Source organism: Tauraco erythrolophus, chromosome 22 (genome assembly GCF_009769465.1).
Source record: "Tauraco erythrolophus isolate bTauEry1 chromosome 22, bTauEry1.pri, whole genome shotgun sequence".
In the NCBI taxonomy this organism is placed as follows: Eukaryota; Metazoa; Chordata; class Aves; order Musophagiformes; family Musophagidae; genus Tauraco; species Tauraco erythrolophus.
In genome coordinates this window covers 9,859,191-9,885,208 of record NC_141486.1, presented here as the reverse complement: position 1 = coordinate 9,885,208, position 26,018 = coordinate 9,859,191, and the positions used below count along the sequence as shown (strand labels likewise).

General features: G+C 52.8%; 1 protein-coding gene across 1 annotated transcript; it reads right to left on the bottom strand.

Moving 5' to 3' along the window:
- Nucleotides 1-8,128: 8,128 nt before the first annotated feature.
- On the bottom strand, nt 8,129-24,439 carry NACC2 (NACC family member 2). Its single transcript, XM_009989304.2, has 5 exons — nt 23,575-24,439; nt 14,371-14,538; nt 11,346-11,451; nt 10,975-11,072; nt 8,129-8,628 (listed from the first exon to the last, which is right to left on the bottom strand). The coding sequence occupies exons 1-5, from the start codon at nt 24,437-24,439 to the stop codon at nt 8,129-8,131; spliced, it is 1,737 nt and encodes a 578-aa protein (XP_009987606.2).
- Nucleotides 24,440-26,018: the final 1,579 nt, after the last annotated feature.

The window sequence follows — 26,018 nt, the reverse complement described above, 5'->3', positions numbered from 1 at the left end:
TGGACTCCTGCAGGACCTCAGTGCTGGAGGAGAAGCGCGGTGCTGGGATACCGCAGCACCCGGCATCTGTTGTCCACCCACCAGCATTCCCCAGCTGTAAAGGCAATGGCCAACCACTGTCTGCAACGTCCAACATTGTCTGCAATGGCCACCACCTTCTGCAATGGCCAACGCTGTCTGCAATGGCCACCACCTTCTGCAATGGCCAACGCTGTCTGCAATGGCCAACACCTTCTGCAATGGCCACCACCGTCTGCAATGGCCACCACCTTCTGCAATGGCCAACGCTGTCTGCAATGGCCACCACCTTCTGCAATGGCCAACGCTGTCTGCAATGGCCAACACCTTCTGCAATGGCCACCACCGTCTGCAATGGCCAACGCCTTCTGCAATGGCCACCACCTTCTGCAATGGCCAACACCGTCTGCAACTGCCACCACCTTCTGCAATGGCCAACATCAACCACAATGGTCAATACCTTCTACAATGGCTTTTTCAACGGCCAACACAGGTACACCCACCCGGGGTCATCCCATTCCCTGACCCTTCAGGATGCGGTCCTGGCCAGCTGCCTTCCAGACCCTCCTGCTTTCCCCTGTCTACAAGTCACATTTTGGGGCCCCTCCAGGCACCCAGGAGCAAGTTCCTGGCTCTTTTGGGCCGTGTTCGGTTGCAGCCGGGCGGCCTCACCTCCTCCACCGCAGCGGGTGATGAGCTCCCCTTCGCCCTCCGGATGTGGTACGTCATCAGGAGTCAGTGTGGAGTGACGCTGGCAAAGATAATCTATAAAAAATCAGAAAGCAGCCTAAATCTGCAGCCCAGTGGGGACTTCAGCAAGCAGAACAGCTTTCACTCAATTTGGGCTTTTTTTTCCTGGAGGAGAGAGCTGCTGGGCACTGCCAAGGACCTGTCTCTGCTTCCCCCTGGCCATGCAGCGCAGTGTGGTGTCCCTGCTGCCCCGGGCTGGTGGTCCCCAAGCCCAGTGTCTCCCCAGCTGTGTCCCTGGGAGCCCATAGTGGGGGACAACGCCCAACCAGGGCAGCCCTGAAACACTCGAGGGTCAAAAACCCAACGTGAAGAGCCAAGTTCAGAGCGTTTGAGTGGGTGCAGCGCTCCAGCATCTCTCCCTCCGGAGCAGATCCCAAGCAAAGACAGCCAGGTCGGGCCTTTAACACCCGGAGCTGCCTCCTGGGAATCAGCCGGGATCCAACACAGCGTCACAAATGGCTTTATCATTTTCTAATGCCCTCGGGGAAGGGCACCCCATGGGTGCCCCCTGCACCCCGCAGCTCAGCCTCCTCCATCTCCAGGCGCTGCCAAAATCGCAGCCCCACGCCGGGCAGAGGAGACCTGCAACAATAGCAATAAAAAGAATAACTTTAAGACAAAGAGGAAACCTTTCTCCATCCATCCCGAGTTTGCTCCACCAGTTTCCCGGCGCGCCGTGCCGGCCCCCGGGCTGCCGCAGTGCGAGGCACGGCATGGCGTGGTCCTGGCCCCGGCCTCCCCCCCCCCCCCGCACACTTTTCCCCCTGCACATTTCTACAGCAACGTCGTTTACTTGGTTAAATAACTCATTTATCTTTTTATACTCTCTGCAGATCATAATACACCCACTGTGACAATACCGCACACCAAAGACCTAATTTTAGAAATGGTGTTTATAAGTAATCAGTTTGAAATATTGGAGCGGTCGTATGATGGTTTTTTTTTTCTGAAATACTGACGTTTGCAAGAAAGCTGCTCATAAGGAAAATTCTGATTATAACAACTCATTTAGAATAAATCAGTTTGAAATGGTTTATATAACACGGCGGTATGCGCCGTACACGAGCATCCAAGTTTCTGTGTTTTTCCTTTCAGTAAGATGAGATTAAATGAAACCCCAAATGCAAGTGGTTTTGGGCTTTTTTTTTTTTTTTTTTGCTAAGCAGAGGAAATGCAGCTTCTCAGCAATTTTATGGCCAATTGGGTTGGGAAAAAAAAAAAAAGACAGAAAAAAATTACGGAGAGTAGAATTACCACCCTTGCAGCCCACCCTGCTCCTGCTCCCCCCGACACCCCCAGCCCTCCCTGGGGACCCTTTTCCAGTTTGGGGGGTCCCCACACCACCCACCCTGCAAGGGCGTCTCAGGCTCTTGGGCTTTGCTGGGGGCTTTGCATCCCTTTTCTCCCCTCCCCATCCCAAAGACAATGTCAAACCCCACAACTCCATCCTTGGGGGTGCCCGGGGCAGGGCTCGGACCCCTGGCGCTCTCCTACGGCCTCACCGCCAGAGCATCTTCCCCACCCAGGCTGGTACCTCGCTCCCCGCCAGCTGCACACACTGCATCTCGCCGAGCATCCTCATCCCGCGCTGGGGCCAGCCTCGGCCACCCGCTGCCCGAGGCGTGGCAAACTCATCACAGGTGTCGGTGGGCTGGGTGCTGACTCCCACCCTGGCAGCGGGGCTGCCCGGCTGGCGGAGCTGCCCCTGTAACAGTAATTTACCTGCCTGTGTTTCTGGAACTCAGTTAAGGTTTTCCCTGGATGAAGAGGCAGGGAGGGCTCAGCGGAGCGGGGAAGCGGCGGCTTCGGGCGATGCTGCATCCTCGGACCCCGGCCCCGCTCTGCAGCGAAGCGCCGGGCACCGGTTCGGGGGGGCTGTGAATTCAAGTTAAAAAAATACAAATAAATAAAGCAAGTGCGGGAGGGAGGGAGGGAGCGTGTGATGTGTCCAGGGAAAAATGATCCAAGCTGCCTGAGCCAACTGTGGTGAGGTGAGGGGAGAGCCCAGGGCACAGCAGGGAACACCCAAAACCCCAAAATTTGGGCAATACCATTCACTCGGCTGAGGTTGGGGTTTGTCCCGCACCCCGAGGTGGAGCCTGGGCCCCTGCAGCAGCACTGGGATGCGGAGCGCCCCTTCGGCACCCCCCAACCACCACTTCGGATTAACAGCATCCAGGATCCAGAAAGAAAGAAAAGCGAGGGAAGGAAAGCTTTTAATTGTAATTTACTTTATTATTTTGTAAATGTGAATTTTACAAAGCGTTTTACAATTAATGATCACATCGGGGTTTTGTTGGTTTGTTTTTTTTTTAAATGGATTTTTCATCATATGAAAACAGCTATGAGCACAGTTCCAACTCGGGGGGGGGGGGGTGTCTTAACCTTTTCTCTTTTTTTTTTTTTTAGTTACTGATATATCATGTCAGCCATGGCTACAAAATAACAGTCTTAACTATACAGAGTAAGAGCACATAAATACTAGTGAATAATGCACGATAAAAAAAAAAGGAAGCTAGCATCGTTCGTGGCTGAGACAGTTGAGGAACATAATTCAGTGGTACTGTGAGATTTCCTTACAGCACAGAAAGTATTTTTAACAGTCATGAATTACAGTACTACTTAATACCCTATGAAGACGCTTTAAAAACAACCTTGTACTTTAAGTCCTTTTTTTCCCAAACATTCTGTCCAAAGGATTAATGTTCTATTTGAATCAAGTGCCATCCAAATGTTCAAGTCAAAAATATTTATACATTTATACGCAGTTGTTCTTTCTTTCTTTATTTTATTTTATTTTATTTATTTATTTATTTTGTCTGCTAAAAATAGTATTGCAAGTTTTGGCTTTTTACCTTGACATAAAAATCACAATTTAGTGTGCAAAACGCTTAACAGTGGAAGAAACTCAATCGGAGGAGTCGAGGGGTTTCCAAAGTGAGTGCGTTAGAGGTCAGCCCCCCCCGGGGCGAGGGGGGCCGGGGTGCTCCCCGCTCGCTCTCCCCCCCTCCCCCCGAAGCTTGGGGCTCGCTCGCCGCCGGCGCGGCCAATCCCGACAGCGGGAACGCTCGGAACAGCGCGTGAAGCCCGGGGTGGCTGCGCCCTGGCGAGGCGGCCGTGGGGGTTTGGTGCTGGGGAGGTGGCCGGGGCCCCCCTCGGTCCCCCCAGCCGCCCTCCTCCGCTCGCTATTTCCAGAAAAACAAGTGATCCAAGCAAAATCCCGGGAAAAGGGCCGAGCAAGCCGCAGCCCTCCCTGTGCGACACCCCGGCTACGACGCTCAGCTCCCTCCAACGCCGGTTGAGCCGTGGGCAATTCCAGTTTTGGGGGGGGCTGGGTGGGGTGGAACCCCTGGCCCGTGGGAGGAGGGGAGCCGTGGTGCCCACCGCCCCTGGCTGGGCTCCCCGCACCGCCCCTGCACCCCTCCCCGCTCCCCCCGGGGGGAATTTCTAGGCTGAAACCACAGTTAGAAGAACTCAACCATCCAGGTGGCCGAACGGACCCCACTCCCCATCTCCTGCTCCAGCCCTCCTCCCCAGCCCTCTCCACCAGCATCACCACCGCCCAACTGGCGCGGGTGGGTGCCGAGCCCGTGGGATGCCGGGGGGGGCACCGCGAGCCGCGGCCGAAGCGGGAGGTGCGGGACGCCGCGACGCGGGAGCGCGGTGGGCCAGAAGGTCATGCAGCCCTTCGGCAAAGCGGGGGCTCCCAGGGTGGTGGTAATTAGCGCTAACGAGGAGGAGAGGGGCCGGCTCCTACACTATATGGCAGCTGCAGGTAACTCGTATGCTTACACTCCGTTGTCTTTAAAGGTGCTTGGTATAACTTTAGATATAGAATATACATGTAATATTGCTAATAGTCAAGCATAAGAATAAAGGTGCAGACATACCATAAATACTGATGCTTTGATTTTACACTATCAGACCTAGATGAATGCAGTTTCCTATTCACATTATAAAGCAGCCCCAAATTCTATAATTTAAAATAGTGTCGTAAACAAAGAGGAGGAAGGAGTCGGTTATGATCTGATCTTCTTAATCCGTTTTCCTTGGAAAAAATGATCAAAAAATTCTAAGGCACTCAGGAAAGCCGCATACAATCGATGGACTGCTCTGTTCTCACCTTACATTCAGTATTTTAAAGGGGTTACTTTTTTTTTTGTTTTGGTTTTTTGTGTTTTTTTTTTTTTTCTCGGAAGAATACAATCATTACCATATAACATTTTCAAACATATCATTAATCCTCCACACACAGGAAACATTAGTGCAAAATGCTTGCCCTCATCTACCAGATAAGGAAAAAAAACCCCAACGCCCTTCACATTTTAGAAGTTTGCCTTCCTAATAATAATAATTAATAAAACAAACAAACCCAAATCCAAAAAAAAAAAAAAAAAAGAGGAAAGAAAAAAAAAAAAGAAAGAAAAAACCCCAAAAATATACAGGAAGTTGTGCTAGGTATAAAAATATATATTTTCACTGTGCAACTTGACTCTCTTCAGACTCTGTCCTAAGCCATTCAAGTACTGCTGCTGCTGCCCCCCCGCTGGTCCCGCCGGCCGGGGCCGTCTCTCTGGGTGCGGTTTTGGTCCAGAATTCCCACCTACAGCCAACTGCAAACCCCGGCCAGAGGGCTCGGCCGGCTCCCCGAACCCCAGCAAGTGCCAAAAAGGAGGAGGAATCCTTTGCAATATCTTTAAAATATATATATAGAGCTATATATACGTGCACAGACACACACGGAAGGGACGACTTTCCATCTCTGATGCCCGGATCCGCTCCCAGCTCGCCTCGAACTTTCGGCAAACCCAAACATTTGGGGAGGTGATGGGGGATCGAGGGGGGTCCTCAGCCAAACCTGACATCCCCCCCCGAGCCCCGTCGACCCACCCAAGCTCCCCCAGCCACCGCTCCCGGGGGCACGGGGACACCCCCAGAGCCACGGACCCGGACCGCTCCATCTCCTCCGAGGAAGCAGCCCACCTCACGCTCAGCCCTGTGGTCCCATGTCTGTACCCCGGTGCGGGTCGGCACCGTCGGGCATCACCGCGCAGAAGGAGCCTCCTCCCGGGCAGCGAGAGCACGGGTTTTGTTCGCTGACGTGGGTAAAGTGCAAATAGAGCCCCCGGCCGCGCTCGTCCCCGCTCCCCGAAGCATCGCGTGCCCCCGCACCGGCTCACCGTGCCGCCACCTGCGCCGGCCCCCGGTCCGGCGCATCGCGGTCCACTCAAGCCGAGCCGTGCCAAAAACCGGAGAGCTGTGCCAAGACACGAGGCACAAACCACGTCGTCATTGATTTTTTTTTTTAACTCAGGGCAAGGAGCAGCGGGACGGGCCCAGCGCCGGGCAGCTTCGTTATCACGAGGCGAAAAATCTGCTTCAAGTATCGAAGAAAACAAAAACAAATGGCCAAAAGTTGGGTGATCCTCTGCCCCCTCCCCCTTTCCCAATGGAAACACAAAGAAGGACGAAAACCCTGAGCAAAGCGCCGGCTGGAGTCAGGAACTGAAGCGGGAAAGAAAAGAGGAGAGTGGCCACGGTGGCCACCAGAAGTGACTCCTGGTGCAACCTCACACTTGCCCGTTACGTCCCAAACTCGTTCACGAGCAAGCTGCAAACACCACGCAGGCAGGCTGCTCAGTAGCAGTAAAAATAACCATCAAAAAAGAAAAGAAAAAAGCCATACTGGGCTTTCACGCCACCGCCGCCGTCCCTCGGGCACAGCCTGGCCCCGGCGCCCCCGCGGGTGCCCGGGGCGAAGCTTCGGGAGTGGGGACGGGCAGCGCCTGTGCCCACAGCCCGGCGGGTCACGGGTTGGAAGGGCAGAGCGGGTGGCAGTGAGTTGGGGGGTGAGCTGGTACCCACTGCCCAGCCAGGCTCTGGGGGCACCTGCAGGTCCCGTGCCAGTGCCCGCCGCACCAAGCCAAGGCCAGCCGGGGCCACCAAAGCCGACGCGACCGGGGACATCAGCTTTCAACAGAAAATCCCAACAAATGACTCCCGCTGGGCTCCTCCCCAGGAGAGCCTCTCTGGAGGACAAGCAAGAGGCGAAACGCTTCCTCCTCCCCGAAACCTCTTCGCAGAAGGGCACAAAACTCATTTATTATTTTTTAATAACCTTTTTGCATCTAGTAGACTCTACGTTATTAACAAGCGAGAGCCCGGCTGGCGCGGGGCGGAGGGGAGGGGGCAGCGGGTGGCCCCAGGCGCGGGCGGCTGCCCCGTGCTCTGCCTCCGGTGCGGACGCTGCCGGGAGCTGACACTGAGAGCCCCCGGCTCTGTGCCCTTCGGAGCAGGATCAATGTGCTTTCCGTGCTCGGATTCCTCCCCAAAGCCCTTTGCAGGCTGAGCGGGGCTACTCCCCCTGCCACGAGCTGGCCCCCACACTCGGCCTGCCCGCCTGCACGCCCCGTTGCCCCAAAGACGGTGGGGCGCAGCGGGGCGACGCCAGCCCGTTCTCCGGAGAAGCGGGTGCCGTGAAGGTGCAAGCGAGAAGAAGCGAACAAAAAGGAGTCGCTGGGAGGGAGGGAGAGAGACAGAAACCAAACCCCGAACCCAGCCGTTCTGCGGAAAAAAAACCCGACAACAACCACGACGCCGGCCAGGGTCTCCACCTGCATCCCACGCGGTCCTCCCGACACGTGCAAGCCTGAACTCCTGCGGAACCATCCCAGCTCCGGGGAACCGGATAAAACTCCCCGAGACATCGGCACCGAGTCCCCACCAGCAGCTGGGCACCGCAGCACCCACGGCAAGGGGTCCCCTCCGACACCAGAAGCCCGTAACAATTTCCCCCACCCTGTCCCACTTGGCCAGAGCCCTTCTGCGAGACACACGTCGCCAGTCACAGCACCTGTTCCCTAACACACCTCGCTTTCCTGTTCAGTGACGGTAAAACTTTCTTTCGAGGACAAGGTTAACGATGGCTTTACTTCTGAGCTGAGTAATGGATGGGGTGGTGATGACGGGGTGGGGGGTGGTGGTGGTTGGGGGGGTGGCTAGCTTTTCTCCTCCCCTTCTTCAAATAAAATAAAACCTAAAAAAAAAGGAAAATTAAAAAAAAAAAAAAAAGGAAAAAGCTACAATCTTATAGACTAACCTCAGGAATATCAAAAAAGGAGCCCAATATTTTTTTTTTTAAGTAGGTCACCGCAGACCTAGTCGTTTACAGTATAACGAATGCGATTATTTCCTTCATAAATTTTAAATACAAGCAGAATAAAAATCACATTTTTTTCAGGCAACAGTAGCAGTTCAGTAGGTAAGTGGCTTGATCACATTTTTTTGTTTTGTATTAGTAATGCATGCAAGCAGCTTTAGTATTACAGATCCCTTATAGGTCACGAAACGTTTGCTCTCTTTATAAAGTCCCTCCGTAAGTACCATCTTGTCTTCTCACGGGAGTTTCGGGCCGGCTGGAGGAGCCCGAACCTTGTTCAAAAGGTTGCGGAGTGCTTTGGGTATCCGATGCCATGGCATCTGGGGCAGCTGCCTCCTGGATCACAGAGCCGGCCCCTTCGGCATCCTCGCTCTGCTCGAAGGACTGGTTGGATCCGTTGCTCAGCTCCACGTTCACCGTGTTAGTTCTCAAGGCTACGATAGTTCCCGAATCGCTCCTCCTTTCTGCATAGATTCGCTGCTCAAAGACCTGAGCAGTGTTGGGCTGGAATTCCGGATCCAGGGGGACACTGTTTGTGGTGGAGCCCATGACCGTGCGGTACATCTCCATCCCTTCCGGCAGCATGGACTTAATCTTCGGCAGCCAGCGCTTGCGGACCCGGCGGGCGTTGGTGCACATATCGGCTGCTATAACATTCATCTCGCTCTCCTTAAAGCTCGGGGCAAAATTCTGACAATACACTGCAAAGACAGGGATAGACAGAGCTGAGGATTCAGGGAAAGCAACACAAAGGCGGCTGCGTGATCACAGCCTCTGCCCGTCCTAGAGACCCGCCGCAGGGCTCAGCGTGGGCTGATGCCACCGAGCGGACCCTCACCCACGGGCCAGGGCTCTTGCAAGGAGAGACTTACAGACGAGGACTCCTCAGCCTGAGATAGACACAACCAAGAAGAAATAAAACCAGAAGGCATAACAATGCCAGGTGGCACAGGGAAGGGGGCTGGAGAAGGAGCCAGCGAGCCCCGGAGGTACCAGGCTCCTGCCTGCAGGACCCAGCCTCCAGCTGGGGCACAGCACCCGTGGCCGCAGCACGCTGGGATGGCCAAAATCAGAGATGGACACAGAAAAGGTCAACACGAACGCAGAAGCCCAGCGGCACCTCGCCTGCAGCCCTGCTCCTCCACGGGCACCAAGCACCTGGTGCCACGGAGCACCACCACCACACTGCCCCAGTGAGCCGTCACCAGCCACAACTGGTGCACGGGGTATTCCGGTGAAAAATTCAGGTTGTAAGAAGTTATCTTACGCCCTGGCACGGGACAGCGTGTCACAGGTGCCGTCACCGGGCAGCGATGCCTCTCCAGCCTCTGAAACTCTTTGCAAGGCTCAGCGAGAACCACGGCTGGCAGGGGCAGAGCCAGGGCACTCCGCAGAGAAGGTGCTAACGGGGCGGCTGTCTCGGGAGAGCACCATGCCCAGGCTGCGGGCAAGCACTGACAGCACAGTTCACTGATTCTGTCTTTACGTATCGAACATCTGCCACCTTATCCCTTTTCTCCGCACGCTGCAGATCTCAGAGGGTGGCTGGAAGGCCCCCGGAGTTCGGCAGCACAGCAACAATTAGGGAGAGGAAAGATTTATCTTCCGAATCTTTAACATGAGAAAAAAAAATTGCTCAGAGCTTCATTTTCCAGCGCAGTAATATTTACATAAAGATTTACTATCCAGAATCCAGTGAGGGTGAGAGAACACATCACTTTCCACCGCACATCAAGCCCCCAGTGAATGGGGCTTCGCTGCACTGACCCATTGGGGTTTCCTACAGCACCCCAGCCCTTGCTCACAGCTGGCACCTTTTGCCCTGCAGCACACTCCTCATGTTCCACGGTGACTGCAAGAGCCAAATATTTCACTATTTGTTCCTGGTGCCTGCCGTAAATCATTCAACTACCCCGACAGAGGAACAAAACTCTCCTTTTCTCGTACAAACACACCAGGCGTTGGGCACGAACGTGCCCGGGAAGGGCCATCGGTCAGGGACCCTGCGCATCCCACCCCGGCTAACGCCAGGGTGCTGCGGAATGGTGCCAACACAGGGGACCTGCAGGACAGCAGAAGGGGTGTGACACAGCTGAACCTTTTGTACCCCCCCCGCTCAGAGACAGCTCACGGCTCCACGGACCGCCCGACCCGCCGACCCGCGTGGCACGACGCAGAACTTCGGGTGGAGTTCACACGTTAAAAACAAAAGCTCCTGTTGCTTTATGCAGTCTTTTAAAAAGGCAATTATTTGCAGCAGGGTTTCCATTTTATGTTGTTTTTTTTAAAAAAAAAAAAATTTACAAAATATATTGAAGGAAACAGACTGTAAACCTATTGGAAAGGCTGCCAGCTGTGAGCTGGCACACACTCCAGATGGTAGCCCACACTCTAGATGGTAGCCCACACTACCAGGGCTGAAGCAGCCACGGGATTCCCAAATTCCTGGGGGTCTATTTACTGCTGAAGACCAGCCCCAAAAGCCCCAGGGCACCGCAAAGCACGGCTGCCCTCTGGCACTGCCCTGGCCCGGGCACCGCGGGGCTGGCGCCTCCGAGAGATGCTTGGAGGACATCTCTGGGAGATGGATTGGAGCTGCACGCTCTGCTCCTGTAAACCACGGGATTTGGCAGAGCCCTGCACTCGGATGAATCCGAACGTGAGCCGGAGCCCGAGGGCATAAAAGCCGGCACATGGAGACGGCCAGTGTCAGCGATGTCAAGCTCTGAACGTTGCCAAAACCATAATTTTGAGCGTCTATCAATAAAATAATTAACTGTGGAATTAGTGCTTTAAAATATAGCAAAACAGTCAAGCAGCAATAATGTTTTAGATTAAGATACTGCCAAACAAATTAAAAAAAAAAAGAATATTCACTTCAGCCCCCAAAAAACGATGCAAAATAAAAATAAATTAATTTTCCTATAACCTAATCTCAACACATATCATTCTCATATTATGCAACAGAGATGGCCTTCCCTGCTTAGGCCTGGGCTTTGCTCTCGGCATGCTGTTCCAACAGAGCAGCAGTAAATCTCTCTCCTTACATTTGACTGCATTAAGGACCCTGCTGTCCAGGGGCTTCCTGCTGGGATCGCTCGTGGAGGACCGGATTCCAGTTCCGCAGCTGTTGGCAAGTGTGTTCCTGCAAGAAAGGCAAAGAAGGACCCTTACGCCGGGTCGCAAGGGGACACCGTCCTCTTCCCTTTAGGTTCTTACGGAGGGATCACCACATTACGTGATTTTAAGGCAAGGAATCAGAAAACCAGGGCTCAGGTTCCAGTGCCATTGAGAAAAAGCACTGAAATCATTTGCAGCGTGTACGGAGGATGAAGCACTCACGACACATCATCTATTAATGGGGTTAAACACCAGAAAAATAAACTGAATCCCTTGGGAGAGCACGAAGAGCACGTACCGATCAAAGAAGGTGGCCAGAAGACGTCTCAGAAGGACCTTGTGTTTGACACCGGCACATAAGTGGCAATTCATCAGCTGCCCCCGGGTGATGTAGACACCTGAGCCTGGAAGGGATGGAGAAGGAGAATTCCGGATTAAACCCTTGCCTCGCAGCACCGCCTCCGAGCCACCCACACACGGCTCCTCCTGCGCGGCCGGTCCCGATGCTGGCGTAAGGCAGGAAGGAGTGTGTTCTTCACGTGCTGCTAAGAAAACCCACCAAGGACAGCAGAAGTTCTGGAAAAGCCCAGCAGGGACTGTAATCGCAGTCTTTGGGGTCTTGACAAGTCCCAGGGAATAGTAATTCCTAATTTTATCTGTACAGAAAGGAAGTCTATGGAAATCAAATGAAAGGACTCATTTTTCTTACAAATACACACAGTGCAAGGCTTTATACTGTGATTTTACATGTACAGATCAGATTATTTATTCTTTCTGAAGGAATAAAACCCCAATCCATTTGGCCTTTTCTTTTTCTCAAGTGAAAGATCGTAGAACACATAGTTACAAAGAAAAGAAAAAAAACCCATCTAGCACAGAAAAGGTATTTGTTCACAGTACAGATCTAACTGTTTCCAAAAACCCCAGCCCATCACCTTTTGATACTCCTGGTAAGCAGGGAATTTTCCTTCTAATGCACAGGAACTGCTGCCTTTGAAATACACTGCCTTTAAGGATGTTCTCCGGGAGAAAAAGGAGCCCCTGCCAAAGCGGCTCTACACGTCCCGGGGTTTGGCAGTGCTGTACAGCAGGTTTCTTATCAAACACTTTACTTTGCACATAGCTCGTGCAGACCGAACGGCTCCTGCCTCAGCATCGCCTTGCAGGGGGAGGTTATCCCATTTTTCAAGTCTACTGTTATACGAGAGGGTTTTGGTATTTGCTTTTAATTAAGATTAAATAACGGGTCATATCTGGATCCAGAGCACGCTCTGTTCTCAAGATATAAAAACATCTACTGGAGAAATAAAATTACCTCCTGGATTTCCAGGAAAGCCTACAGATGATTGTCCCTGATCTTCTGGATGAAGACAGAGCTGCAGAGCAGCCCACGCCGGCGGGCTGCGCCGGGGCCGGTGCCCAGCAGCAACCCGAGCCTGACCCTCTCCCCAGGGATGGCACCTGCCTGCACCTTCCCTGCTGCCGTGGGCAGCCCAGGGCACCGGTTCCACCCCAAAAAATAACAGGCATCGCTCCAGATCTCTGAGCCATCCCGCTTCTCGCCACGTATTTTCTACATATTCTCTTCCAAGTATGTATTCACCACGTATCTTCCACATGTTCTCCTCCACGTACGTATTCACCACGTATCTTCTGCGTGTTCTCTTCCATGTATGTATTCACCATGTACCTTCCACGTGTTCTCTTCCACGCACAGAATCTGTCCATCAGACGTACTACGATGACCGCGAGGTTTGTTGAAGACCCTCTCGGAGAGAGCTGCTGAAGTTTGCAGCATCAGTCATGGCAAGAAAAATCGGAGACAAAAGGAGAATTCTCCAAATGGAGAGCTGGGGACAACTTTTGCTGCAGGATCCTCCTGTGTGCTCTGGGGTCAAGCACTCCCCAGGTCTCCCCAGGTTTGAGACAGCAATCAGCTGCAGAACCTTTCTTTGGCAGTGGTATTTTGTGAAATAAGCCATCAGAGGGGATGCCAGATGCTACCGAGGGTAACTTCACTTTAACAAACAAAAAATAACCGAGGCAGCCACTATCGGTTAGAGATATTAATCTACTTTTTTTTTCCAGATTGAAAAATGTAAATCAAGCAGAGCTGCCTCGAGCCAATTTGCAGCTCTCACTGTGAAAATAACCTGCACCACTTGACGGTTTTAAGAAGTCTCACATAAAATGTAAATGGCTACAAAATCAATATTCCAGATACAAAAGGAATACTTGTGGTCATAGGCTGTGCTGCGGCGTGTGCGTTCTGCTCCTGCCTTCCATCAAAGACCCATCCTCCATCAGGTGGCAACCTGTCTGGGCATCCCCCAAAATCCACATTCCTTCTGCAGACTGAAAATAAAATCACGCTACTCACCACGGGATAAAATGACCAGACAGAAAGGACGACTGACTTGGATTGACCGTGCTGCCACGTGTCCTTTTTGCACCACGGTACGAATTAAACCTCCCCACCTGGGCAGCAGGTATGGGCTGTCATGCCAAGATCTAAACAAAGCTATGTCCAGGGGAAAAAACTTCACAAGAGCGTGGGCTACAAGCCAAGAGGACCACTGCAGCAAAGTGAAGCTGGGGAGAACTTAAAAAATAATTATTTAAACTGGGATTTGTCCTGGACATCCCAGTCAAACACCCATCTTCTGTGCAGTCTCGGAGTACCCAGGCAGCAGGCTGGCACGGCCACCATTTCACAGCTCCCAGATTTCACTCCTTATCCAGCTTTACACCACCAGGATCATTAAAAGCTGAACAGCACCATCTTCCACCTCAAGTTGGCCATAAATCGTTTATAGAGAAGTAGTGAATTCTCCCAATATTGTAAATTCCCCCCAAAATGAAAATAAAGATAGATGAAAGGACCAAAACCAATTCCTTCTCTTCCCTCCTGCTGCAGTATTTGACTCTTTAGTAACATCCTCAACTTTTAAAAATATTTTACAGGTTTTTCAAAGCTTGTTCACTGACACAAATTTTACCTTCATTGGGTTTTTTTTTTTTTTAGATTTGTGCATCTAAATCAAAACACAATTGCGATGCAGCCCACACCAATCAGGAAGAACGCAAGCTGGAGAATTCAATTAAAATGCTAAATTAATTCAATTGAATAAATCCTGTTAATGACACATTTTTCTATCAGCAAATTAAAGGAAACTTAGAACTTTTTAAAAGATGATTGGTGATGAATAATCCAGAAAGACACAGCAAGGGCACACAAGATGCACAACTCCAGCAGCGGTGCAAGTAAGAGGAAGAACACAGCCAAGGAGAACATCAGCAACCCCCACCTACTCGCTCATTACCTGCGACGAGCTCAAGTTTTTCACCAGGATCTCCCTCCGAGTAGAGTTTCGGGTGGCAACGGTATCCGATCTGACTGATAAGACTGGCTGGGAGAGCTACTAGATCCCGTCGTATGAGGACACAGGAGCGGTTCTCCAGTGGGATCTGCTCTGGCTTCTCTTGAGCAACTTGAAAATTAAAAGGAAAAACCATTAAAGCAGTTTATTATGCAGGCACAACACTAACAGAAGGGCAGATTTTGACTTTTTCATGTAGCTGTCGGAAATATTCCTCCCTCCAGAAGTACAACTGTTCGCCAGGGCTATCGGCCGCAGGGCAGATGCCACCTGAAAGCATGGGAAGATCCCCTGGTCTCCCCCATCACCTACCACAGCAGTTTCAGACGCACGTTCGGGTTCTGCGAGAGGGATTCTTAGAATCTAATTATGCTTTAACTTTTCTTAAGTTAATCATTTATGAAAATAGGCGACTCTGCACAGCTGGCATCATTCTGCAAGTGCAGCACACGGAGCTGGCTGCCCCAAACACTCCCAGAAGAACGGCAGGTTACTTCACCGGCGGTTTCTAAAGCAGGCAATAAATTGCCCGAGTTTGATAAATACCTGCATCAGTACCATAACTACCGCTCTTGATGTTTTTTTCCTGCTGAAGTTAAAAGCCAGACTCTGCAGATACCCCCTGCACCGAGAAAGGTCACCACAGCCTCCCCCGAGGACGGCACCCACCAGCCACCTCCTGCAAGCTCCAACTCACCCTCTGAAGCACCTTCCCTTACTTTGCCTTTTGCAGGCTAACGTTTCCTCCCAATAACAAGACAGACCCCAACCAACGAGCCCAAAAATGTTACTAAGCTGTGGCTTCAAAACCCAATTACTGGGTTTTGCCAGGACGCAGCTGTGATCGCCCCGACGTCCCATCCCTGTGCCCGCCACTGCCCGTGAGCAACCATTAACGGTGAAAAGCTGGAAGTGCCACGCTGCCCTGCCAGCACCGCACAAGCCTGGGTCTTGTGGGCACACAGAGGATTCGCTTTCTAAAGCACGTTTACAGTGCAAGTCCACAGCTTGCTTAAAATTATGTTTTTTGAGGGCAAAAGAGAGCCGGCACGGGCGTACATCAGCGCCGGCTGCACTGGGATGCAGTGGGAGCAGATACAGTTCTGAACAGCAGCTCAGCTCGACAACAACCCATCTTTTTTCCCAAAACTGTTTGATAATGGGGCAAGTGCCACGCATAAAACCGAACCCCGCTCTGTGCTTCGCCATCTGTGAACACAGAGAGAAGAAAAAAACCCCAGCAAAGAGCGCTCCTGAACTCAAAACTCTCCAACTCAAGAGGTGTGTTTTCCTGCCATTATTTCGGTGTTCTGGGGGCCGCTTTTCCTCTCTCTAGATAAAATAACAAGTTTTGCAGACTTGTTGCTGCAGTAACCGAAGGGCGATGGCTCCGGTACAATGGGAGCAGTGTTCTAACTAGGCCATGCCCCGCGACGCCGTGCTGTGCCGTGGCATCCTACCGCAGGCACGGGGCTGGGAGCATCCTCACCCTCATCGCTCCCTCCTTCCCTAAAAAGTCGGAACACCAGGAGGGTGCCCCTCGCTCGTGGAGCCGCGCCACGGCAGAGCAACGTTTCCTTCAGCGATTAAGGACCAAACAGCAGCAGAATAATTCACATGATGTTTTTAAACTAACTTCTCTTGCCATCACAGCCCGACCATCCACGGAAAGTGGCAGGGCTTTGTGGTGCTGATGTGTGGTCCCACTGACATCCAGAATTTTCACCAACAGCAATACTTCTCGCTTTAATAGAGCTCTCGAGCATCCAGGCATCCTCTCCTTGGAGATGGGAGTCATCTTCCACTCAAAGAGAGGAAGCATCCCCAGGACCTGCTGTATTTCTGATGCTTTCAAAGAGGGACAAGCAGAGTATGTCCAATTAAACACTAGTATTTTCCAGCTCAAACAAATCAAAAGCAGAGGGGGCACTGGGTGTGGGGGATCCAATGCCCGCTCTGCTGTCCTTCCCAGGGTTTTCGGCTCTGGCAAGGCAAGCTCGCCAAGGCAGGTTACAGTAGCACAAGGGCAACTGCAAAATAAATGCAAATCTCAAGGGGAGGCAGCAGGAACGGACACCGCAGTCGGGTCCCACCCAGAGTCCTCTGCAAGTTACACACAGGCTGAACTAAACGGTAAAATTGTACATACACACCCCAGGTGAGCTGTCATTCTGCCAACAGATCCCAGAAACCAGCCTGGCATGCCCAAGGTCCTCAACAGCAGCAACAACAGCTAGGTGAGTGATGCTGCTAGGGGCAAAACTTCTAACTAATGACTCGGGTCAAAAGCACCCCCAAAACTCATCACCCCTAAAAACCAGCAGATGTTCAGCTGCCGGAGGGAAGCTGGGCAGGCTCATATGGATTCTCAGAAAGTTTCTTAGAGGCCTCCAGTTATTTTTTGAGTGATATAAAGGCCGCTGGTCTCCAGGGAAAGTAGTTGCAATCAATACACAAAATGAGACAGAGCTCAGAGCAGGAGAGGCAGGAGAAGGTCCTCGGAGCTGTGACCCAGCGCTGCTGTAACGGGAACAGAGGAGAACTCGGAGTGGAGGGGCCACCAGCCGTGCCCTCCTCCCGCCCGCTTCTCCACCAAGGCTGCTGTCACCGAGGAAATTAAACACTCACGACATCCAAGTGGCCACCAGCTACAGCGGCCAAGGACAAACCTACCTGCTCTACCACTTTCCATAGGCAAACACTCAATAAAAATCAATTTCTGGGCCAAAGAGGTCCTAAGGTAGCGATGATGAGGCAAGTAGGAGAAAGATCGGCACGAGCACTGTGTTCACGCTGCCTTCCTGGAGAAATTCTGAAGGACTTGGTGTCAAAGCTGTTTCCTGAAAGAAAAGCAGCTTTTCAGGAAGACAACGCTGCCGTGCTGGTTGGTGACAATTCTGCCTTGAAGAAATTCTTTGCTTCTGGAGACACTTCACTTCCTACACATGGAGCCATCGAGAAGTTCACATTTCTTCCTGTGAAATCAAATACTTCATAAAACAAACTCAAATTTGGGCTAAAAAGACCAAGTGTAACAAAATCCCCTATTCTGTTTTGGTTACATCTGTCCTGCTGGCTCGCTGTCTATAAATCTCTTACTGAGCTCGGGCATGAATCATTTTTTGGACTTTGTTTCCATTAAAGCATTCGCACAAATTCAACGACACTAAACAAAAACGACCAAAGATTTAGGCCTTTCAGTGCCACCTCAATTCAGCAGATAGCAATCGGTTATGTAAAGAAGCGGGATACAAGAGACACTTTGGTCCCATGTTTTCAAAGAAAGCCAGTCTGTTTGGCCTTTCTGCTCTGAAGAACAGGATAGTATTTGCTTCTAATTAATTTGTATCTTCAGAGGGCAGCAGCTCCTTCCCTTTGAATGAAAGGGCAAACAATGTGAAGTATTGTTTCATATGGTTTTGTTCTCGACCAAGAATGGAGCCTACCAGCCAGTGGAGAGGGCAGGAAATCGTTACAGAGGAAGCAATGAGAGCTGCCAGCCAAACGCTGCTGTATTTTATTTATTCAGATATATGTTTTCATCTCAAACATATATGGATGCTGCAGCTGGCAACAAGTGGTCCAGAAAGGGAAATATCCCGGGTTTTCTGGCTGAAGAAGCGGCCTCAAACCAACTCACAGGTGCACGCTCGGAGGAAAGCTGGAGTCGCGGGAATTACCGGTGCTCCACGGCTCCAGGCTTTGCACACCGCTAGGGGCACACGTCCTCCTTGTCCCTAAAACATCCCATCCGGCTCAGAGGTCTGTTACATCACCTTCTTGCTGAGCCCACGATGGTTTTGGTGACACCAGGACAGTTGCATGTCCCACCCCAGCTGCCTGGGACCAGAGATGCTGAGCCCACACAGCTCCCATTGAGCCTCATCGGTGATGGGCAACAAGCTGCTGGGGTGAGCGCCCGGGGTCTGGCAGCGCTGGGAGTTGCTGGCCACACACCTGGTGCCAGTATTCATTTATTTCTGTAGTTCCTGACAATCTCAACACCAGTGCTTCAAAATTATTCATGAACCCTCAGTTCCCACTGGTCTAAGTTCTCCTCTTGACCGTTTAATGGATACAAACTTCGACATACTCCTGTGGGTGAGAAACAACTATTTCTGTTTTAAGAACAGGATTTTGAGATATAGAAATATCCGAGTGACGGACCCTCATCCAAATGTTAACGTTTACAAAGCCCCAACACACACCCACAAGTGAGGAGCCCCAGTCCACCACAGCGGCTACAAAACCATCTCCATCTGTTCCACCACCGGTCACCACGTACGCAAACACGGGGATAACTCTCCCCTGTTCTCTACACGGCAAGAAGTTTCTTTTCAAACAACAATGTTTTACAAACGTTTTGATCCCATTAGCCTATTTTCCACTGGCAGTGGGTCTACCCCAAAAATAGCATCGCCGCCGCAGCCCCGGCACCGCCAGCATCTGCCCGTGTGCGTAAACCCGCGCCACAGAGGACACGCGCACGCACCGCGGCACAGATATATGATATGGTCCCAACCGGGATAGTTTACGTTTTACAAATAGTACATTTATAACAACGTACTGGAATGCAGAAATTTGATTTGTGACCTATTTATACAGGGAGGTAATCTGGAATTAGTATAGGAAAAATATCACTGGTTTATAAATACCCCTATCTCGCCTTCGCTTCAGACCTCAGCCAGGAGTGAAACATCTGCCAGCCTAAAATTAAACATCTGTGTTTTACAGTGAGGAAACCGGGACTGGAAGTTTAATGCCAAAAAAGGCCAGAGGCTGCGTGCCCCTGGCACGGGGCTCTGCCCTCCTCCGCTGTGCAGCACCACGTTCCCGCGCCAGGATGGGCACTGCCGGCGCTGCCCGGCGCCTGGCGGCACACGGCGGCGCTTTCGGCAGCGGGGCTGTTCGTAACCCTCGACAAAAAGCCAAAGGAAAAGCGCTCTGGTGAAGAAACAGGGCGTCCTCTCTGCACCACTTCGTTGCCTAAAAATAACGGCAGCTCTTTGCTCGCGAGCATCCCCCGCGTGCAGCGCGGGCTCCGACCGGCCGCCGCACGGCACTGGTGCTCGCGGGGTCGGAGCACCAGTGCTCGTGGGGTTGGATCACTGGTGCTCATGGGGTCAGAGCACCAGTGCTCGTGGGGTCGGATCACCGGTGCTCACGGGGTTGGATCACTGGTCCCGCAGGTAGAACCAGTGACTCCACGACGGCCGCAATTATCCGGCGTCACGAGCGGCGACTGGCATCATCGCAGCGCGTCATTCCCTGCCTCAGCTGTTCCTTATGGATTCTGGGCTGTTTCTTGCCCTCTTTCCTTACTGTCAGGAATCAGAGGCCAGGAGAGAAAACTATTCTCTCAGCTAATTACCACGACTGCTCCATAATGGCTATTTTAGATGCATTTTTAATGAAGTGTGCTCTTGTCAGTTTGGGATTTCATAACTTTCAGGTCCAGCCTTCACATTCCAGCCGTTTGCTGCATCCGGATTTCTCCCCTCCCCTGCCAAGGGGTGCAGCAGGGGCCGGGGCGGAGGACGGACCCTCGTGCCACTTCGCTTGTGCCCGTCAAAATTAAATTAACCGCATCTGCGAAGCAGCGAGCTGCCTGACAGCAACGCGGTTCGGCGCAGAAAAACGCCGAGCATCTGCAAGTCCTGCTGAAACCCACTTCAGATCAGGCCCACGACGCTGTAATTAACGAGGATAAAAATACTTTGCTTTTGTTTAATATCTTCTGGAGTTGCGCATTCCTCAGATCAGATGCTGGAAACCTCATTAAGTCTCGCTCGTGTCCTCACGGCCCACATGTTCCCCATAACCAGACCCAGTTACAGAATAAGGAGCCATTTTATCACGATGCTCCCGGCGTGCCGCAGCAGAAGGTGGGCACAGGGACAGTGGTGGTGACACCGTGGCCACCGAACGATGCCAGAGGCTGGTGGGAGCTGCCACACTTTTTCCTACATCCCTCTGCAAGCTGCCGCCCTGTCTACTGACGTCTAAACCTACCCCTCCCATCGGCTTGGGTTTAAGACTGGGCTTATCCTTCCATTTATCTGCAGCTTCTTTTGCTGGTCCAACACTTTTCCTGGCCCGTCACACTGGTGCCACCTCCTCCTCGCTCCCTCTTCTACCATCAAACCCTTGGCCAAGGTGATGATGTGCTCCTCATCTCTCTGATCCCAGCTTTGGAGATTCGGCATGGTTCTGGCTATAAAATGGGTGAACAAAACTAAATTTAAAAAAAAAAAACAGCACTGGGGCTAGAAGAGGCTTCATGACCACCTTTGGGAGCCGTGGGTGATGATGCTCAAGGCAGGTGATGCTCAAGGCGAGTGGTGCTCGAGGGAAGCGAAGAACATCAGCCACCAGCGTCCCACCGCGCGCTCGCCACCATCAGCTCGGTCAACACTTCAGGGGGGAAGGAAAAAGTGGAGAAAAAGGAAGGAAAAAAAACCCAACCTCTCTGAAATTCAGGGCTTCATCTGCTGTGCTCTTCTTTGGCTTTGTTTTTGTTTTTACAAGCGGGGCTCTTGGAAACCTTGGCAATCGCTGTTTTCAAGGGCTCCCTCCTCCCCCGGGCCTTTGTAAGGCTGTCGGGATCTCCATGCCAGGAGCAGGATTAGCTGCCTTCTCTCTTCCATCTTACGGTTTTATTATTCTGCACCTTTTGAGGGTACAGTTTATCCCAAGTAATTAAAACACAGTCAGTTGTACAAGCCCAAACCATAATGGAACAGCTTAGGTTTTATTTTTTTAATCTCTTTTTTGTGCGCCCTCTTTTCCAGGAAGCCCGATACCACAGCTGGCTCATTTAAAGCAGGAAACTCCCTTGAAACGTGCTGCTGCAGCAGAGATAATTCAGCAGAAATGTGGAATATTGGAGCCTCACGGTGGGGCTGGGCAGCGCCGCGCTCCCGACCTGCCTCCTCCCTGCCTCGGCACCGTGGCACAGTCCAAGTCTTCCCCCTACAGAAATCAAGGAGGAAAACTTCTCCGCGGGATGAGCGGCTCAGGCGAGGGCCGGATGGCTGCAGCATCACCAGCAACACCTGGGAACGCTGCTCCTGTGTTTGCTTTCCCAACTGGGACGGCTCCCGCACCACCACAACTAGGAACAGCCCAAGAGGTGCTGCCTGCAGCATCCCAGGGCTGGTCCTGCCGTCACCTTCGGATTTTGTTCTGTTACTGCATGAACTGGCCCCGTGAGAGGGAAGGAAAACGGCGTGTCCAAGGGCATAATCCCATCGCTCTGAAGAATAACTGCTGCGAGCTCCGGTGCCGAAGGCAAACCCACGTTATTCACCGCACACTCTACAGCGGGGAAGAGCGAAGCAAAATGAAAACAAAACCAGCATGAGGGAAAACAGCCTGATTTCTGTTCAGACTGACTCTAACAGCAGCCAGGGCATGGGGGCCCCCCGCTCCTGCCAGGCAGAAGACCCCGAGCCCATGCCCATCCCTCCAGCCCGCTCCTCCTCGCCCACCTGGTACCAACCGCTGAGACTTGAAATGTGGCAGAGAGTGCAGGCAGGCTTCCCAGGCTCAGTTTCTGCAACTGGCTTGTCCACTTTTCTCAGTAAATATTTCTAATATTAAAACAGTAACACTGCTACGAGGATGCTTTCCCCTTTCTGCACATGGCTGGGTAAAAATGCTCAAAAAATGTTGCCTTTCTGCTGGCTGCCTGGCAGGGGGACATGCCACGGGGACGCTGGGCTCCTGCTCTTTGTGGGGGACGGGACGGCAGAATGTGGGGGGATGAGCCATTCCCAGTGCTAGGGAAAGCCTGGCTTTAGGGAACAGAAACAGTTGTGTTTGTCAAACCTTCTCCCTTGCTTAAGAAGAAAATCAAACGGCTTTGGGGAAAGCATGCCAGCTCTCCAACAAACCAGAGTTAAATATTTGCAAAATTAGTCCAGCAATTTCAGCACAGAACCGTAGCAGGGGAAACAGCTCCGGGCAAGATGATGCTCCGCACTGCCAGAGCCGCCGGGAAGATGTCCCTCCCTGGGGAGTGCCCGCGGATCAAAGCTGCCATCACCAACACCTGCAGCTCCGGCGGGGAGGCCACTGTGCCGAGGCTGAGCCTCTGTGCGAGATGCTGCGAGCTTCGTCTGCGCCGGACGCAGGCATGGCAGCCATCCAGCCGGGCATCTCCCATGCCCATCCTGAGCCCCCAGCTCCATACCCACCCCTGTCCCTGCTCCTCAACAGGGTCTGAGCCCTGCAAGGTGCCTGGGGGCACGGGGCGCACGCCCGAGGAAGCCCTCTCGTTCATGGCAAGTAAGAGGGAAGGGGTCTTGTGCCCTCCGTGCCCGCCCTGGGGCTGAGCACCACCAAAGTAAAGCCGCCTCCTCTGTCCAAGGCACAGCCAGGGACTCACCTACTCGAGAAATAAATTATTACCAACAGGCCCCCAAATTGCGTTTCCCCTTTTGATAGCAACGTGCTGGGCAAGGCTGGCAAAGGCAAGGGGGGGTCTCTTCAGGCAGTGGGGATAGAAGCTCTTCTTTTTTTCTTTTTGCAGACACTCCTAATTAATAACATCTATTCAAATGATTTACTTGATGCTTTTCTCCCTTCCTCCAAATGCCATGCATTCACCACTTCTTAAAAAGTTCTATTCTAAAAGGGCAGGACAGAGGGAACGCGCTCCGCACCTTGCTGCAGACCACCTCCCAGACCGACCACCTCACCCCGCCGGGCCGGCGCGGGCTGACGCTTCCCTTCCCGCAGAGACCACCCCTCTGGGGTGACCCACGGCAGGTGAGCTCAGCCATTGCCATGGGATGGTGTCACCACCCCATGGCTCACGTAACCACCAGGCTGCTTTGTCAGCAGTCCCAGCCCAAAAGCAAAGGGATGGCGGATGACGTCGCCTCTCTCATCTAAAGACCCTCTCAGCTGGAGATATGGCCCATGAGCGATGGCACAGAAGGACCTGCCCGTGCCACCCCTGGACACCAGCACCAAGCCCACCATGTGCGCTGCCTTCTGCACCGCACTATGTAAATAAAAACAGGAAGCCCCCCGAAGACAAAAGCCTGATGAACAAGCCCAAAACCACCCGTGCTGGCTGGAGAAGGACCAAGCAACCACTGAAGGAGAGCAGAAAACCCAAGGAGAGAGACTGTCTGTTACCAGAGTAGCCTCCTGAGGACTTGATGTACATCTGCCCGTACTGCTCCTCCACCATGGTGTCGTACGCCTCGTCGTCCTCCTCGTCCTCCTCGTTGTGGTAGGAGGTGGGGCTGTCGGTGGTGGGAATGCTGCTGGCGCCAGGGCTTGTCCGCTCCCCCTGTGAGTACTGGACCTGCTGGACATTGGGGATGAGGGTGGCCAGGTTGGGCATCCCGTAGTAGGAGACGCGGGAGAGCTTCAGGGGACCGGCGTTGGAGCCACCGCCACCTGCCCCCTCCCGGGCACCGGGCTCGAGAGGCCGCTTGCCAGGCAGGCCGGGCAGGGCAGCTGCCTGCAGCTCGAGGTTCTCGTGTTTGACGCGCGTGAGGAGCGGGATGGGCATGGAGGGGGACATGACGTAGGGCGCCGAGGCCGACTGCAGCTGGTTGCAGGGACTCTGCGGCTCCGAGCTGGGGTCTTCGATCATGGTGGTCTGAGAGTCACAGTGGGGAGAGCTGACCTTGAACATCAAGTCCGTCCCTTTCTCCACGATGTGCTGGATCTGCAGGAAGCCCGCCGTGTACATCACCACCAGCTGCTCGCTCGCTGCCATGGTCAGCTTCCCGGTGTAGCAGAAGGAGAGGATCTGCTGGAAGCAAGCGGGGGGGACGGTACCCGGCAGCTCGAAGGCGTTTTTGCTGTTCCCGCTGAACAAGTCTCGGAAGTAGAGGCTGCTGGCAGCCAGGACCGCCCGGTGCGCCTTGAAGGCTTGGCCCTTGACCACGATGGAGACATCGCAGTACAGCCCCAGCAGCCGCTGCTCGTTCAGGCAGCCCAGAACGGTGTTCCCGAAGTTGGGAATCTCTATGTGCAACATCTGCGACATGGCTCAGGATCGGCTGGAGCTCCTCAGACATTCAATGCAGGAGGATCCAAAGTAGGGCACATCTGAAAAACGGAGAAGGCAGGGAGAGAGGCACAGCGTTTTTAGACGGTTCACCGAAGCAGGCAGGAGCAGAGGAACCCACCTCACCCGACATCAAAGGCTCCCAGCGAAGCTCCGAGAGCCAGTGCGGAAAAGCTTATTAAAATTACTTATCGATGTTTCCAAACGACGTCGGAAACGCTATTGGTGGACGGCAAAGGATATTCCGAAAAAAAAAAAAGCAAGCATTTTCTTGAAGTTGTGGTCTGTTTAAATAAGCACCACTGATTTATTCCCCCGAGGGTTTTACTTTATGCAGGAAAAGCTGAACGGTAACGGGAGAGGAGTGAGCAGTAAAGCAAAGGGTCCGACAGTCAGACAGACCTTGGGCAGTGTTATATAAGAAACACAACGACCAGCAGCTACCTTCAAACTACAGAAAAGATATTTATAAAACAATGTGCCATCCTGCCTGAAATAAATACAGGATTCTGCCGGAGCAACAGCTCCCAGGAAAAAGCACTTTGAAAAGCAATCTTCCCATTTGCACCAGAAAGAGGGAGCGTTTCAACAGTTAAACCCCTTCTCAACAGATTTATCCTCCAACAAAACCAGGCTTATCTCCAAATTAAGCCAGATATTTGAGCCCAAATAAAACAAACCGCCCTGCCGCAGCGAGCCGCCTACCAATTTTCTCCCCCAAATCCAAAGTGGGGCAGGGGAGCCCCAGCCCAGTCCCTCCTGCGGCCACAGCCCCTGGCCCCCCCCAGCCCATCACCCCCCGGCCGAGGGTACCAGCCCGGGGGTACCAGCCCGGGGGTACCAGCCTGGGGGTACCAGCCCTGCTCCAGCGGCACCGCGGACCCTCCGAGCAGCCTCACACCAAAAGGGCTGGAGGCTCCGGCGTTGCATCCCGCCGCGGCCGCTGCCGAAGGGCCGCTGTACCTTTCGGCCACGGGATAATTCCTCCTTCGGCCGCCCGAATCCAGCCGTGCCTCCACTGGGAGCTCGCCCACGAGCCGTGCGACGGCGGAGCAGGTAGCGTCAGTGCCGCCCGGGCGCCGAAACTCCAGCGCAGCAAATCACTGCGGATCCAGCGGCACCCCCCGGCCCCCCTCCCCGAGCTCCATGCGAGAGTCCAGGAGATTTAAAATCCTGCCTCCCTTCAATGCTGCTGAAGAAAAACTACAATTAACTAGCACTGAAAGCTCGTAGGAACAATATTAAAAAGAAAAAAAAAAAAGGCAAAAGAAAAAAAAAAAGTAGTTTATATGAGAAAGATTTTAAGGAAAAAAAAATCTCTGAAAAGAAAATAATAACCCACAAAGAGCGTCTCTGTTCCTACTGCTGGGGAAAAAAAAAAAAAGTCCTATCTGCAAGGCCACGGGGTAACAGGAAGAAAAGGGAACACACTCGGAGCCAATTTCATTGTATCTGCACGGTTAAAAAAAATTCTTCCGAGCGAGGAAGTGCCCGGTCCCCCCGTACCTTCAGCAGCGCCCGTCCCCAGCGCAGCCGCTCGCCCGCGGGGCTCCGCGTC

Coding starts and splice junctions, on each gene's coding strand:
- NACC2 (XM_009989304.2), bottom strand. CDS start 24,439: ATGTCGCAGATGTTGCACATAGAGATTCCCAACTTCGGGAACACCGTT. Junction 11,073..11,345: donor CTGGCCACCTTCTTTGATCG/GTACGTGCTCTT, acceptor CCTTTCTTGCAG/GAACACACTTGCCAACAGCT. Junction 8,629..10,974: donor GGTCCTTAATGCAGTCAAAT/GTAAGGAGAGAG, acceptor CTGTCTTTGCAG/TGTATTGTCAGAATTTTGCC.